Source organism: Physella acuta, unplaced genomic scaffold (assembly GCF_028476545.2).
Source record: "Physella acuta isolate Inbredline_101_S28 unplaced genomic scaffold, ASM2847654v3 ptg001669l, whole genome shotgun sequence".
NCBI classification, from domain to species: Eukaryota; Metazoa; Mollusca; class Gastropoda; family Physidae; genus Physella; species Physella acuta.
In genome coordinates, this window is record NW_026733182.1 from 148,802 (window position 1) to 166,847 (window position 18,046).

Below are 18,046 nucleotides of genomic sequence, written 5' to 3' on the forward strand. Positions count from 1 at the left end.
CTTTTTAGTCTTTGTTTGTTTGCATTAAAATCTTGCTATCGATTTTATCTTTTCACTTTTTTTGGGTAAACGAAGACAACTCGTAAAAAGACAACTCGTAAAAAGACAACTCGTAAAAAGACAACTCGTAAAAAGACAACTCGTAAAAAACACGTTGTGTGAATACGTTACTGACTAGAACACATAGATTTGAACCCGTGTCGAGTGGGATAGCAATCGTGTGCCCAACCACTCGACCATATCGTCTCCCCCAAACTGGCCTACCTCGTGTAATTTTAAACTCGGTTCAAACTAAATTATCTGTCCCTAAGCCTGTGGCGAAGTGGGATCGTTCGCTTCACTGCGCGCGAGGTACGCAGAGGAGAATTATATATATAGATTATATAGCGGTCTAAAATGCTCAATAAAATGTTTCCATTGATCAATTTAGTAATAATAACAATTGAATATTCAATGGTCATCCAAAAGAAAGCTTCCCTGAAAATTTCAGCGCGCTAGCTAACTGGGAAGTGCCATAAATTTTGATCGCAAGATTGGATTGGAAAGACAAACACACAGAGAAAGCAAGTTAAAGAAAACGTGGGAAAATAAGCCGCCAGTGTCGATTCGCACTTTCTCGCACTTCCGTCATTCCGATATCGGTATAGCCACTTTGTCTTCGTTCATAGAGGTGGAAGAGTGCGGTCGCGCATGGGGATGCCGGGCGCGGATGCCCGGGTAAGCATGTTGTTTGCTGGCGGTTAAAATTACGCCGTGGGTCTAATGGAGGAGGAAAATCTGGGCGGACGTACTTGGGCGCGTTGTGCCTTTTTATTTTTGTTAACCGAAGCTTAATTTTCGTGAATATCTATCAAAGGGCTATCGCCACCAAGGAATATCCGCCCCAATCCTCAGAACCCCATATCCAAACCGTAGTGAAGCACTGGTATAAGCTAGTCTATAATATAAGCGGCCAAGTAGTGTGTCAGTCATTCCTTCCATCATCGCTATAGATTCTAGAACCATAAAAGTAAACATCAACACATGCCGTGCATTTTACTTGCATCGAATTGTCTTATTATAGCTAATGGAATAGGATTTATTTATTTAACGACTTAAATTTTTTAGATACTCGGCAAAGTTCAACTCTCGCTAAATATTGCTATTTAAATAATTCTTTTTTTTTCATCCTACCGCAGTGATTATTATGTTAGGGCTCATACTTATAATAGATTAATATTAATATTATTGATATTATTTTCTGATTAGTCAGTGCAGAGTATTATTTTGTTTTTTATTTCTATAACTTCTTAAAATTATTTTTTTTCGGTGTTTTTTAAAATGGTGGTTAAATTAAAGAGTGTGGGAAAGGCGTTCTCTGTGCGAAGACCTACGGGAAAGCGTAATTTGATAAAGTATTTGCTTTTGCGTTTGTATTTGAAATTTAGTTTGCGTTTTGTATTTTGTGTTTTAGTTTATATGCGTTTGTATTTTCTTTTGTGTTTGTAATTGTGTTTGCCTTTGCATGTAATGTTTGCGATTGCGTTTGCGTTTACGTTTACGTCTGCGTTGTGTTTGCGTTTGATAGCGTTTGTGTTTTCTTTTGTGTTTGTATTTGTGTTTGCGTTTGCGTTGTGTTTGCGATTTTGCTTGAGGTTGCGTTTCCTTTTTTGCGTCTCTATTTGAGTTTGTATTTGCGTTTCTCTGCGTTGTGTTTTCTTTAATGTTTGTATTTGTGTTTGCGTATGCGTTTGCATTGTGTTTGTGTTTTCGCTTGAGTTTGTTTACGTTTTTGTTTTAGTTTGCGTTTGTGTTTGTATGCGTTCTGTTTTCCTTTGTACATGAACTTAACAATAACTAAACTAAACAAAACGACTTGAACGATGACTAAACTTAGAGACGACTACATGATTATTTAGCGTAAATGGGGATTGATTAGCTACACAATGCGTAAACCAGATGGCAATGTTACAAGACATGCACTAGTTTGGAATCCCTAAGGAAAGATTAAAGTAGTTAGGCCATAACAGACATTGAAAAGAACAGTAGTCAGTGAAGCATTGAAGCAGAAAAGGCCGGAATATCGTGGAACGAACATGTATTGGGTACGATAAAGAGCTGTGGTAGTGTTTGTATGCCCCACGGGGGGGGGGGGGGGTTGCATATAAATGATGATGATTGGGATGATAGGATAACTGAAAGAACCAAAGTATAACTGAATGATAATTTAATGTCTCTTCTAACCTTTCCCTGATTTTGTATATCCCTTAATTTGTAAGTTCTAACTACAATATGTCACTTGTCTCCCAACGGTAACTAAGCTCCAGAAGTGCATGGTTATTGAAATTTTTGTACAAAATACAACAGACTTCAAGGTAAAGTTAATAAAGATAAACAATTGGTTCTCTTTACGAACCTATTCTTTCAAACCAGAAATCTGCTGCCTTGTGAAAAAGTTATCTATCCTGAAATTGTATTGGATGATGATGTAGGCCTAATGATTACCGCTTAACGATTCTCAATCGATAAAACAAACATCCGCATCAATTCAAACAGCTAATCATTTCGATGGGAGCGGGATCATTGTTTAAAATTATGTTGCAGGATGATTGATTTTAGAGATGATATAGGCACGTCAAAATTTAGTAAAATAAAGTAACCTTAAACATGTGATATGAGAACGGTTTTATATTTTGACAAGCAAAAATGTTTAGATTAGAAACACCAACTACATATTGTTTAGAAGTTATTACATATAATTCATATATTTTCTAAATCCAGATAAACAAGTGACGGCACCAAACAACCAATCATCTGATGATAATACGATGAAGTCGGATATAAAGAAAACAATAGTGTTTTACAATTGTGTTTGGGAAAAAAAGCATAGCAAAGCATTGGGGAACTATAATTAATTTTGTGCATGTTGACATTTGTCAATAACTAAATTGTCGGTTCAACAAAGCACTTAAAGTTAAATTTCCGTTGTTGACAATATTTGCTAAGTAAAAATTAGACAATGTTTGCTGAACTATGCTGTTTTTTTTTCTTTTTTTTTCTTGATACAATGAGAAGAACAATAAAAGACTATTTCTGTTCATAACGAAAATGACAATCTCAATAAGTAGGCGTCATAAGCACAAAGAAATAGAAATAACTTTTTAAATGGTTAATAACGATAAAGCTGTTAATACTATTCATACATATTAAAACACAGAATAAATTGAATCGTTTAGGTGTAGACTTTAATAAACTAAAAATATTATATTATGACTGATTTAAATGGTAAAGATGTAGATGTATTACTTAATGCTTCTTACTGCGGAGACAAAAAAAAATTAAAGACATTTTAATGCAGTGAATAAAACTAAATACTTTAAAGTTAGCTTCTTCAAGGGGAATGGATGAACCTGTAAATTTATTTAATTATCTAGTCGGTGATCTTAAAGCTGTAGATAAGAATGGAATGAATGCATTAATGTGGGCTTCTCTGTGTGGAGCTTATGAAAAAGTGGATGAGTTCATTAATAAGGGATATGATATTAAAGCTGTAGATAAAGATGGAAGGAATGCATTAATGTACGCTTCTGGGAGTAGAAATACTAAAACAGTAGAGTTGTTAATTAATAAGGGAAGTGATATTAAAGTTGTAGATAAAGATGGAAAAAATGCATTAATGTACGCTTCTGAGAATGGAAATGATAAAACTGTAGATTTGTTAATTAATAAGGGAAGTGATGTTAATGCTGTAGATAAAGATGGAAAGAATGCTTTAATCTACGGTTTAAACTGTACATATAATTTCTACAATTTTGATTGTTTTATTAAAAATCAGTCTTATGCCAGATTTCTAGCTGACAAAATCTCTGGTTATTTGATAAAATCTGGAGCTGATGTTAACTTTATTGACAAAAATGGATGGAGTGCGTTGATGTACGCTGCCGGAAAGGGAGCTAAGCGAGCAGTTGAGCTCTTAGTGAAATCTGGATGTGATGTTCTAGCCGTGAATAAAGATGGAAACAATGCATTAGCTATAGCGTCAAAATATGGCTTCAAAGATATTGTTGAGTTTTTGAGCTCCTTGCACAACACAAATGTCATTGTTGAAACTAAACAACACGTGGATCGTGTTAAGTGTTTGGTAAGTAGATTATAGAGATTGAAATAGCTATAGTCTACTTATACCTTTAATCAAAGATATTGTTTCTTAGTGTCTTATGCGAAAAATCTAACAAACTAGTGTTAAATTTTAGTAATAAACAACATTATATATATATATATATATATATATATATATATATATATATATATATATATATATATATGTGTGTGTGTGTGTGTGTGTAATAAACAACATACATACATACATACATACATATATATATATATATATATATATATATACATGTAACACATGTGGTTACCAGGCAAGGGGGGTGAAGGAATAAAGTTTTAACTCATTGGGTTACGGCCCCTGTGGGATCGCAAACCTGTTGATGTAGTTTGTTTGCATGCTCTACTGTGACATGGGATTATGGGTAGTTCGTGCCTAGCCGTGTCAGTCAGACCCAAGACTGCTGTCTATGGACACGGAGTGTGACGGTACCTAGTGGTAGACATAACAATGTAGACCTAATGAAGGTAATGTGGTTATATAAATTATGTTTATTGTTAGAATACTTATTTGTGTATTCCTGCTAGTGCTGCATGTTGCACACTAGTTAGGTTGAGTATTTATTTAAGTATTTATTATTGTAGTCAGTGGCGTAGCCAGGATCGTCTCATTTGCATCCCCCGTCAAACTTTCGATTTGCACACCCCCCCCCCCCACAAAAATTCGATTTGCACCCCCCCTCAAACTTTCAATTTACACCCCCCCCCCCTCATATTTTATATATATACCGAGGGGTCTATGGGGGTTATGACCCCCCTAACCCCCCCTGCCTACGCCACAGATTGTACTACTTATCTGTACTTGTTGGCAGTACTGTGTACTGGCCGCAACATATTTTATTGCACGCGTGTATGTTTGTAGCCAACACGTGGTATTATCATTGATGTAACTTTTTGTTTACATTTGTTTTAGGGCTACAGTTCTTTTCTTTTGTTTCTTTTTGTTTTGTTTCATTATTCATCTCTAATCGTCGTTTACTAATGTTGTTCTACATCAACTGTTGAATAAAGTCGATTAGCGGACAACAGCGTCGCTTCAATTAGTCCTAAATCTCAGGGTCACCACTTTTAACCACAACACCTCAGTGGGTAAAAAGCATTCCCACTGAGTGAGCGTTACATTTGACGCCCAAGTGTTTGGAAATATTTTAAGAGAAAATAAAGAGCATTACTTAAAGCTACGCTAAAAAAACAGCAGCATCATGTCATTCTAAACATTAATCTACATATCACCCGTCATTCCTCAATATCACAAATATAACAAACATCAGCCAAATCACTAAACAGAAAATCGCTGGTTTCTACTTTCCCTCTCCTGGTATTAATCTAGGTGCTTACAGAAAATATCAACTTCGAGTCGCATCTGCAAGTGGTCGATCTAATTCAAGACCTTTAAAAAGTGTATAGTTTAAATAAGCCTGCGGTTAGTCTAGGTCAGTTTTCAGACACTTAAGACTCGATTATTTAGATGGTTATAGTTATCTTGTTGAATCGAATTTTAATAGCCCACTTTGTTAAGAGATTTTCCTCTTAAACTAGCCTGCTAATACACGATAAGGTTATTCTGAGAAACAGCTTAAACCAAACTTACACGTAACGGTGTGTCAATAAGTTCAACACAATCTTTACGTGCATACACACACGGATATATATATATATATATATATATATATATATATATATATATATATATATATATATATATATATATATATATATATATATATATATATATAAGTAACAATTTACTAACATTAATACTATTCTTAATACTCCCAGGTAAAATCCCAACCGTCAAAAGAAGATGACATAGTCAAGCAGGTGATTGGCCTTGACATATCAGAAGACCTGGTCAAGAAAACTCTACAGAAAAGGCTGGAAGATAAAGGCACAACGTTTGAGAGTGCAGAAGCCCTGATTGAGTCCATACTAAAAGACAACTTCAGTAGGCCCAGCGCGTCCTTATCTGGTGACCCCCTGGTCTCAACTCAATTAAAGAAGGGCAATACAGAGGTGAAGGAGCTGCTACGGTGTAGAAACTGCTATAATGTAGAAGTGGATACAAAATTTGAACCTTGTGGTCATCTGACTTGTAGCAACTGTGGTTTTGATGTTGACGATTGCCCAATCTGCGAATCTCCTATTAAAGCAAAAAAAAATCTTTCTTATATAGTAATACTAGCTCTCATTATCAAGGTATGTATATGAATGCGTAATTATCAGCTTTGCAGCCTATCATAATTCAAATTTTTGTCACAATGCATTGCCGTTAGATCTTGACCCACGTGCCGTATTGAAAAATCGGTGTTGTAGAATTTATCGAACTTTTGCTCGCAAGTCCTGCTTCATGGACGACGGATGAATCCAGTTAAATAGAATATTGCTAAAACTAAAAAAAAAATGTGTCAAGATTTTAAATAAATATCAATTAAATAAACCATTCTAACAAATTCATACAGTTATAAAGTAAGGCTGGCTTCATGATGTGTTCTCTAAGTTGTTTTAAAATGGATAGGATTACAAAGATTGATAGTCGGCTGCATTCTTTAACGATTATCTATGTACATTACAAACTCAATTAATTAATAATGTTTGTTTTGAAGTTTAATTATTTTAAAAATTTTGATTTGTAAACATTTTGGGAAAAAAAAAAAAAAGCTAAGGGCGATTTTATTGCTACATCATACGTGATGAAACCACGAATAATTTACTTTTTTGTAGTTGAGACATAATAGGCCTACCTCTCTAGAACAAAATTTTTAATTATCTTTAGAAATAATATTTCATATCAGTAGACACTTCGCTTATCGCTCGCTATTCATGACTTTTATTTTTAATTAATGACTGCTGATCAACTGTATACTAATAACTAATACCTCGTCCAACCTAATAAGTAATTAGTTAACTTTTCGGCTATTTAGGTAAAAACTGAAGATACAAAGAAATATCCTACCACATCAAAATCTCAAGGAATTAAAGGTAATGGTATTCGATTGTTTAGTAGTTTATTTGGCTATTACGGACATTTATTATAATTTTAAGAATATTGTCTAAAATGCATAATAGAGTATACTCTCAAAAAAAAAAAACAATAAAGTGTCCTGCTGTCTTTACTTTATCCAACAAAAGGCAGCACTCAACTGAGCTAGAGTAAGGGACTCAGACAGATTGTTGCCTACTGAGTGTAAGAAAGTAGAAAGTTTAAGCTTTAGAAAGTATTTTTATTTGATTTTTTAAAAATCATTATTTTAAGCAACTTGTCGTGGTAAAGCCCTCGGTTAATTTGATTTGATACACATTTCGGTCTTTGTTTTTGATACATTTATCTTATAACAAGTAGTAACTAAAACATGTGATCTGTGGTTACATTGTCTAATCCTAATACAAGAAGTAATCTGCTTACCTTAGTTAAAATGGGTTGTTTTTGTTGTGTTTGGTTGTTCTTTTACAATTATAGATTTTGGTGTGTGTAGTTAAAGCAGTATTATCTTTGATAGGTTGTTAAAATGCAAATTTACTATAGTTATCTATTCTGATATTATTATGAAAATTACATGGATATAATATACACTTTGTTTGGCTCAAATACAATTCGATAAATTATAATATTATCAGACGTCACACAAGAATGTAGCATTTATCTACGAACACGTCATCCAGAGAATAGTACAAATCCATTATAAACAAATTCACTAAACTTTATCTTTCCATTTATTCTGTAACTTCACAGACCAAACGACACCGATACGTGGTCGACTACAAGAGAGACACTACAAAATCCTTCAACAAAACTACACTTATTTAGTTGATGAAATTGATGAGAAGTTTTTAACTGGTTTTCTGTTTTCTAAGAACATAATCTCTGAAGATGATATGCAGCAAGTGAATTCAAAACCAACACGTACAGAGCGGACCGAAGCTCTGCTTAATTTGATTCTTCGTGCGGGACCCAGACGGGCGTTTCCCGAGTTTATAAATTCTCTAAGGAAAGATTATCCACAGGTGGTGGATAGGTTACACAAGTATGACGATGAAATATATAGATAAAAATAGTGAATAATAATAAAATTAAAAGTACAACTTTCTATATTGTTAAAATGTATATTTGAATATTATCTTGTCATAACTTTTAGTTTTTTCTTTGTTTGTTATGTAACAATACTGGTTCTTGTAGTTATTGGGTCAATTCTGCGTAATCTACTAATGGGATACGATGTTTCTCTTAATTAGGATGCTGTTTTAATAAGCGTATATTCAGGGTTAATGAGCTCGTTCTATTTGATGAGCTGATGTGTCCTGCCCATATGGGAGGTGGTAGATTTTCAGTAAAAATGTAAGTATATGATGAAGCTGGTTCAGATACATAAGTCAAAATATTGTTAAGCAATACTATTTAGTTTAATGTGGTTCAATCTTAGCACATTTTGTTACCATTACTTTTTAAGATAGGTCTATCTTAATGCATATTTTTTATCTGATGATGTTGAATTGTAGAATTTTTTTTCGCTCGTGTTTTACACAATTTTTTACTTTAATATTTCCATACTATGATACGGTGGGATTTTGGCCATTTTGTATCTAGAAAGCGTATAAGCACAATTTAACTTACTAAATTGTTGACATTCGAACAAATTTTTAAAATAAAATATTTTTTGTGTGTGATTAATAACTATATTAATAACTAGAATTATATAATATCAAACTTTAATTATATTTTTCTTTGTGATGTTACATTTTATACGCAGAAACTACACGTCCTCTGTTAGATTTCCGATCCATAGGACAAATGAAGTAGAGTTCACCAGTTTATGTAAACTGAGATGGTTGCCTTCACGACCAATTGTATTTACTTTCACTGACTTAAGGTGTGTGGAATATGGGATTTCCTACAAACCAAAACCCGGGATCCGAACACTAAACCTTTGGGTTAGTGGTCGTAAGTTCTACCAACCTACCATGCAGTCACAAACAACCTACAACACAATCAAACCCGGACGTAACAACATTCATTTCAAATTTATTTTACATTCAAATTTTAAAATTCTTTTTAAAAAGTTTTGGTAAAGCTGATTTTTATCAATTTGCTAAAAATATAATGTAAACTTTTCTTTTTTTAAATAATGTTTTTGTTACATGGCTATTAACAGAAATTACTTTAGCCGGTATTTAATTCAAATGTTTTTAATTTTAACAAAAGTAGATTTTTTAGTAATTTATTTACTGTATGCCTTTATTACATAAATTGTATTATATCTTACTGTAATTGTATATTTTGCACTTTATTACCTTGATGTTTATAGTTTGTAGTTAAATACGTTGAATTCGGTTTTATGGGATAATCAGTACTCCAGTGTACAGTATGTAACGTCTTCTTTTTTAAACACTAAAATATCAAATACTGTTATAATACTGTTATGCTCTGAAAAAGAATTTCAAAAGATGTAATTATTGCCCATATATTTAAGCTATTCTAAATCTATATTGTTTTGTAAGATTCATAAAACTAAATTGTAAATTTATAAGATAAGAGTAATTAATTCGTAATTTAGTAAGATTATTGTTATATTGCTTCCTTTGAAAAAAAGTAGTAGTTTAACATTTATATTAACAGTTTTAAATTTAAATTATTACTTCATGTCTATTTTACTTGATAAGTGCCTCGTGATTGACGTCACATTACTTAGCCTATTTTAACCCAGACACGCCTATCTTTACACAAAGACGAAAATGCAAATCTTCTTCCATTCACCTACATGAACTAACTTCACAAAGTCCTATCAAACTGTAACCACTCCTCCATTAACGTTAATTTTGCTCTCGGTATATATATATATATATATATATATATATATATATATATATATATATATATATATATATATATACATACATATATATATACAGTCATCCCTCAGATATCTTGGTTAATACGGACCAGAACCGCAAGCGGTAAGTGAAATCCAGCGATGTAGAGTTACCCTCTCATTTTTAACATGCGTGCAGCTTTTATGTATGCGTTATATGAATAAGTCTACATGAAACCATTTACGTACACATATTATAATCTTATTATGAGGGTGGGGGACGTTTAGGAGCCCCTCCCCCTCACACTTTATGATTACACAACGTAACACGACACCAGGCCAACATTAAAAGTTGTTGTAGACGTTTTAGATCAACGCACCAACCAATCAGAGATCACGAAAAAGTCAGGTGATCAGATGTCACATCATCAGACAACATAAGGGATTAGACAGTCATGGGAAAATCTTTGTTTAGTATAACCGATTTGCTGGCCAGTTGTAGTTTTCATGTGTCGGTTATCTAGTTCTAATTAGGATTCATTTTGATAAAAAGAGCCAGTGTTTTTTATGGGCAGGAATAATAGAGTCCTGAGAATTATAAGAGTTGAATTTGTGTGACTTAACTAAGAATAAACAAAGACATAACAAAAGAAAAGCAACAGATTCACCCGTCTACGTTCCGTTCATAGTCAGCGCTACAAAAGTCCTCCCACATCCATATCCATACATTCCCCCTCTCCCTGTATTTACTTCTCGCTTGCCCTAGTTTTGTAACAAAATTTAATTTATGGACGACTCTTATAGAGGAAATTAAATAGTTCTTAGGTAAAAATGTATGCATCAAATTGTATTTTGTTTAACATAAAGTTTATAAAACAAAGTGTATTCGTTTTCTTTTTTATCAAGACATTTTATGTGTTTAAATAAGTTAGAGAACATAAAACTCCGAAAGAAAAGGGTCAATTTCTGTTTTGAATAATTAAAAATATATGCGTGTGTATGCGTAAGTCGATAGAAATTGCCACTTGATTAGTAACACACAAAAAAACTTGATTTGTTGCACTTTCAGGTTAATGTGCAAAAAATGTACTTCAAACACTGAGGGGCAATTGCGTTTTAAAATTAGTGCTCCAATACGAACTGATTATAAGTTCCTTGGATAAAGATTATAGAAAGAGATGCACAGACGCTTTTTAACCTCCTACAACTTATTAAAAGACCCCTAACGCTTCTTACAGAGCTGCAGTATTTCAGTATTGACAAATTTGACTTGTTTTCTATAAAATTTAATAAACCTAAATCGTTTTGATTGGCTTCGCTGAGATAGCTGCTTGACTGCGACATATATAAAAGTTATAAACATTTAAATATTTAGATCATAGGAAGTCACTTTACAGAATACAGTTTTTATAAGATCTTAACATCTTTTAATAAAAGCCGAAATTTGAGAAGATAGTCAACATTTAATATGAGCACATTATCATAAAAGCTTAACGAAATAAAAACCCCATTGATTTAAAATTCTTTTAAAAGCTTGATAAGCAAAAACAAAAAAAAAGATAATTGCCAATTGGATACCGTTTTCATCATGAGTTATACGTTTCTTATTGATTTCTATAACTCGATTAAAAAAATTAGAGAATGCCGGCACCTAGCTATTGTTGGATACCTTCATGGAGGATTGTGTTGTTTAGGTAGACTTTAAAGGTGTTCACACATTTAGTGAAAGCTTCAAAGTGGTAGCACAAATTGTAATCTAACAATAATAGACAGTAATGATCAATAGAGTAAATGAAGTATAAGGGGATGGTTTGGTTAACGCTATGCCCAGCCACCTTAATTTACCTAAGCGGTCGACCATAAATGACATCACACTCGTTGGGGGGAGGGGGGTCCGTATTTTTTGTGACGGTGTGTGTTAAGGAGGAGTGGGGGGGGGGGTCAGATAGTGCGACGTCACACGTTTGCATTATAAAAAAGCAATGTTAGTAAACGAATTTTAGACGTTAAATCGCGTTTTAGAAAGCTGTTTTAACACGGGGAAGTACTGCAGTCTCTAATCTCCGAATTTGAGACTTATTAGAGTAAAAACAATAATTCAAGTCTATAAATTGAAGTAAAAGCTACTCTTGCTGATATCTGTCAGTGTGATAGTCATTCGAGATTTAATTAAATGTGTTCGAATTTAAACATAATTCAATATAGTTACTTTAAATTTTGTAAGATTATACTCTATTAGTAAGACTTTTCTTCTATGGAGACTACCCTTTAAATTCCATTTTGTGGTTTAAGCTCTGAATGTGTTAGCCTTTTAGCAGTGTCTAGGCCTAAAATCATTTAATACGCTTGACTTGCTCCTGATAATGTTCATTGGTTCAATATTGATTTTCTTCTCTACACGGACCTGACGTCAGTATAATACAGTATACGACAGCACAGTGCTACGTATTGGGACAGTGTTAAAAAGTAAAAACGCGACGTTCATTTCTAGACAGCAAAAAGCTAGAGATTAAGTCATACTGTTTATTTAGATCGATCAAGTCAAAACAGATGTGTAAGATTTTTACAAGAGAAATAACTGTTGGGTTATGAATTTATGAATGCTAAAATGTTCAAATCTTTTGACAACGTCCAACGGAGTTGTTTTCTCAACTTAGTGTTCAATTAAAAAGTGTGGAGGTTTATGAAAATTGTGAAGGTGGAGGTTGACAGAAATATGACTTAGTATAACACAATTTGTGTTTACAGGGGTCGAGTGTGTGTAAAATAATGTCGCCTAAACATGCGGTTAATTATATAGCAGTAAATAAACTATTTAAGCTTGTATGCTTTACATGGTTTATTTAATTTAGTACACACACCTCCCGACCTTCTTGGACAGAGTTTGTAGGGCGGGTTTTATCGTAACGCTTTTTAAAAATCCTAATATATAATAGCCCATGTACGCACTTCTCTCTCTCTCTATCTCTCTCTCTCTCTCTGTCCGCAAAATATTTTCGCCGGACATCACATCAGAATCTTCAGCGATATATAGAGAACTAGATACGGACTTTTGTTGAAAAAAATATGGTAGATGTTTTAAATGTATAACCGACATTTTATTTAAAGAAGAAAAATAAAAACTAAAGGCGTATTCGAATGTAGAAAAACAGTTTTAATTATGCAACAGGAAAAGCGTTTATAGTTGTGAAAAAGAATGCATGAAACAGTGACGTCACTAATGTTTATACATTAGCTAATGACGTCATATGCCGTGTTTAGAATAAAACAGTGTTCAGAGTTTCTTCCAGGCATCTTTTACCGCCCCTCCCCCCCCCCCCCGAACGAAATGAAATTTATATAATTTATATAGAAAATATATACTTTTAACATTGTCCCCCCCCCCCCGAAGAAAGTCTACCGCCCCCCGAAAATTTCAAGTGCCCCCCCCCCCCCCCCCGGAAAAAAAAGTCTGGAAGAAACACTGCTAGTGTTACATAATCTTAGAATGCGCTCTAGTACAATTAGTTTCTTTTCTAAGTGATAAAGTTTACTCATCAATCCAGTGTAATTTTGTGATTTTATTTAGCGAAAAAGCACCCCCACCCCTGCACCATCTTGATAAAATTCACTAACATATTTTACGGTTAAACAATCGTACAATACGCTTTAATACAATTGGTTTCTGTTATAAGTGTTAACGTTTATCGACTCACCAATTTAATTTAAATTCTCCCGAGCTTAGTCTCGAAAAAGCGCCCCCATCTAGGAAAAGCTGGAAAGCGGTTTTGCCGGTCACTATTTCTTAAGAGTATATGTTTTAATCAAGGTAGAAAACAGTTAAATCAGTATTAAAACTGTAGATGCATTTTTACACGAATCAACAACAAATAAAAATCAAATCTAAAGAACTATTAATTCATATTTTTGTTTTTGTTAAAGCCATAAGTCGTACATAAATTTGGCAGCTTAAGGTTAGGTTGGGTTAGGTTAGGTTAGGTTAGGTTAGGTTAGGTTAGGTTAGGTTAGGTTAGGTTAGGTTAGGTTAGGTTAGGTTAGGTTAGGTTAGGTTTGCCTGTCGCCCCTCCTGGGGCATAGGCCGCTGACAACAGCTTTTAATGTATCTCACTCCTGGGCTAGTCAAATCTTCTTGGTGTCTTCTTCTAGGTCAGGTCTCCGTGTCTTTATTAGTCTACCTCTTTTTATTTTTGCCTTGTGCATTCCAGGTAGGGCCTGTCTTGTTATGCTGGATACAGGCTTCCTGAGTGTGTGGCCAATTTATTTCCATTTTCTATGGAGGATCTCCTCTTCAGCTGGCACTACGACGAGAGTTCGCTTCCTTGATCGAAAAGATAGAGGCCAAGTATTTAACAGATGTTCTGTTTTCTAAAAATATCATCAGTCAAGATGACAGACTGTCAGTTACATCCTTACAAACACCTAACGATCGGACCCGGACAGACGGTCAGTTACATCCTTACAAACACCTAACGATCGTACCCGGACAGACTGTCAGTTACATCCTTACAAACACCTAACGATCGGACCCGCGCTCTGCTGGATATAATTCTCCATGCAGGACCAAGACGGACGTTTCCAGAGTTTGAAAATTCTCTTAAGAAACCGTATCCACACATAGCATCTAAACTGGGGCGGTATTTATGACAAATCGTTAAACAAATATATATTTTGTTATATGTTTATATGCTAAAATATTGACATAATGATATTTCATTGATTTTACCTATAGCCTACTTGTTTATAGAAAATCATATTTGTTAGTTAATTTTATATGAGATGAGTATTGTCCCTTGCTCCACTACTATGATGAAACACAATCATCAAGGTAAATGGATGCTGTCTAGTTTTTTGATCAATTTTCTATTTGGTACAAGTTTAATGAACACGTGTACATTGGTTTAGTTTCTACATTGGCTATCTATGTTTATGGTCGACTGACACTGGAAGCCTTTACTTCTTTAACGTATATGTGTATTAATGTCACTATTATTTTTCAACCAGCGCATTATACATTTGTCCAATCATTTAACATGCAGAGCCTACATCAGTGTTTCTTTCAGACTTTTTTTCTGCGGGGGGGGGGGGGGGGTGGTACTTGATATTTTCGGGGTGTGGGGGGGGGGGGGGGGGCGAACACAGGTAAAAGTATATATTTTCTAAATAAATTCCATTTCGTTCGCAGGGGGGGTATACTTTTTTGAAGAAAGGGGGGGGGGGGGGGCCAAATACGTCACGTATTATTGTAAAATTAAATCTATAGAAAAATGTATAAAAACGTTTAAATTGCAAGATTTGATGTAATAATGCATTAAAAAGGAGAAAAATATATAACAACACAACTATTTAAATAACTGTAAAGAAAAGCGTGGGTAATTTTATTAATTATTGATTACATTTAATAAAGTTTAAGAAGCGACCTACGCTTTTCTTTGCAGTTATTTAAATAGTAATGTATTATTATTTATTTTAAAAAAAATCATTTATTTCTCTGTTTTTAGTGCATTATTAAATAAAAGCTTGCAATTAACACAGTACTTCAAAAATTTAATACAATATAGTTGCATGGTTAAAAACTATTGCGCACCAAATCAACATGATAATCCGCGTACAATAGTAAACAACATAATAATTTCAGAAAATTAGAAAGTGATGTCATATATTGCATTTTTGTTTCTAAGTCTTGATCCATTTGCCAACTTTGAAACGAATCGGTCAGTTAGAAGTGTTCGAAATTTCACTCGCACGTTTCGATATATGAAGACAACAGAAAGACCGATGAAGCAAGTTTTTAATAACGTTTTAGTACACTGTTTAGCACGAAGTAACAAAATCTATACTTTGTTTTCTATATTACTGTTAAACAAACTGGCTATATTTTGCACGGATGTAATTTATACTGAGGAAACGAAACAGGTTTTATGTTACATGTTAATCATTGCCTATTTGTGCCTAGTATAATTGTAATTTTACCGAAAAATCTAGAACTTTAAGCATGTATAGTTGGTATGAGGAGGGGGGGGGGTGTCGGGTGGGGGGGGGGGGAGCAGACGCTATTTTTATACGCCCTTATTTGTATGTCCTGAATTCCAATCTCCTAACTGGTGGATTTGTATTTGAAATTGATAACGCGGTGTCATGTATCGATTTATTTTAGGGCACCTACCTAAAGCGTGGGGACACAGTATTCAAGTCGTTTATGTCGTCAGAAGGTTGATCGGTTAATCTTATCTTATCTGTTAGAAACGTAAGACACACAATCTTTCATGTAACATTAACACCTCATCTTGTAACTTAGCTTGCAGAATCTATTGATAAACAATAATCCCATTTGTATAAAGGTTAAAAACGTTGAAGCCAAACTGGCAATAGTAGCCTATAACAATAATAACAAATCGAAGCCTGGCTTCATAGATATTCTGAAATACATTTGTAAGTAATGCCAAAGTGATTGTGAAATACATTTGTAAGTGATATTATAGTGATTGTGAAACTAATTTTATGTGTGTTGTTATAGTGATTGTGAGATAAATTTGTGTAATTTTATAATGACTGTGAAATACGTTTCTATGTGATGTTGTAGTGTTTGTAAATAAAAGAAATAATGACAACTAAGGCGTGAGCCTACACTGCAGTTTTCACATTTTATTATTCGTTTTTTAAATATGTTGTACTTTAATAAAGAAAAAAATTGAAGGATAGAGATCACCAGATTGAGCCATTGTTAATCACTATGGGACATTATAATTAAAGCGAGAGTAATCTCCCCTAAACTTTCTTGTATACTCTTATAGGCCTACTAAGAGGAATGGCAACCCGGAATATAGACATGATTTTTAATCAATTTTTAAAATATTTAACTTATTAAAAAATATAGTAGAAAAAAAGAATTGAGAAATCGGATTTAGCGTAAAGTACTAATTCCTGTAAACGGAAATTGCCTAAAATTTGACAGTAACATATATCGTTTACTTATACGTCGAATTTCATTTAGTTATCACAATTGTTTATCAAGTTATAGGGTTTGAAAAAACAACAGTAGAATAAATTCTACTTCTGGCTACTGGAAAAGGCCGAAAATATGATACAAAACTACACATTTGAAATAATACTTATATCTAAACTTGCATCAACCTAGCTGTAACTGTACTCAAGTTATCATGTTCAGACAGACACACACGCACACATACACACAACCGCTCACACAGATATACGGACAAATTACAAAACTAAGTTTTTCCGACTCAAGGAGGTGTAAAACATCGAGATATGTAAAAAAATCTCAACTTCTATTTGTAGCACGATTACAACACTTCCTAAATGTCGTAGACGAGAAAGTAAAAAGAAGGCAATAAAAGGTAAATAACATGGGTATAATCGCGTGAAAAATTAGTAACTTTATAAAAGAAACATTGATTTTACTTTTGTAAAACGTTAAACATCTAATTGAATCACATTTTATGTTTCAGTTCATTGACATTGAATCTTTACATACTAGAAAAATTTGAAGCAAATTGTTCCAGTAAAAAAAATGTTTTTTTTTTTGAGAAATCGGAAATACCGTAAAGTGCTGCTATAAGTTTTCGAAAATCATTCAAAATTTGAAAGATTCAAGATGATAAAATCGTATACATATGTATAACTTTTGTTCACCTAAAAGTAAAGGTACTTAAGTTATTGTTATTTTAGTAACCCAAAATAGAGTAAAATAACATTTCCGGTAATTAAATATTAAAAATGATTAAAGTAAAAGATCCTATAATTATATAGTTTTATCTAACTGAAACATTACTCAAATTAAAGTTTCACATAGAACATAAGAGCCACATTCGGTTAACTAAAATTGTGTAAAAGTTGAAAGAATACTGCGCATACAATTTACTACGTATATTTGAAAGTTCGTCTATCTTAAACGGCGCTCTAAGCTTTTCATCGCTTTTAAGAGTATGTACCACTTCCATTATTGGAAATTGCTCAAAAGTTTATACAGAAATAAAAAATAGCATAGCCAAGTTTTTCCTTTCGGGAATGACGTAAAACGTCAAAGTTTGTCACAATCTCTATTTAGAATTTTTGCACGATTACAATGCATT

General features: G+C 33.3%; 1 protein-coding gene across 1 annotated transcript; it reads left to right on the forward strand.

Annotated features, from left to right (window-relative positions):
• The first annotated feature begins 3,379 nt into the window (after positions 1-3,379).
• LOC131929748 (ankycorbin-like) lies at positions 3,380-8,199 on the forward strand. The gene is made up of 3 exons (XM_059286096.1): positions 3,380-4,120; positions 5,932-6,348; positions 8,005-8,199. The coding sequence occupies exons 1-3, from the start codon at positions 3,380-3,382 to the stop codon at positions 8,197-8,199; spliced, it is 1,353 nt and encodes a 450-aa protein (XP_059142079.1).
• The last annotated feature ends 9,847 nt before the right edge of the window (positions 8,200-18,046 follow it).

What these genes read in the sequence shown, in the direction of transcription:
- LOC131929748 (XM_059286096.1), top strand. Translation starts at nt 3,380, where the DNA reads ATGGATGAACCTGTAAATTTATTTAATTATCTAGTCGGTGATCTTAAA. An exon ending in TGGATCGTGTTAAGTGTTTG is followed by an intron (nt 4,121 to 5,931) that starts GTAAGTAGATTA and finishes TAATACTCCCAG; the next exon opens with GTAAAATCCCAACCGTCAAA. An exon ending in TACTAGCTCTCATTATCAAG is followed by an intron (nt 6,349 to 8,004) that starts GTATGTATATGA and finishes CTGTTTTCTAAG; the next exon opens with AACATAATCTCTGAAGATGA.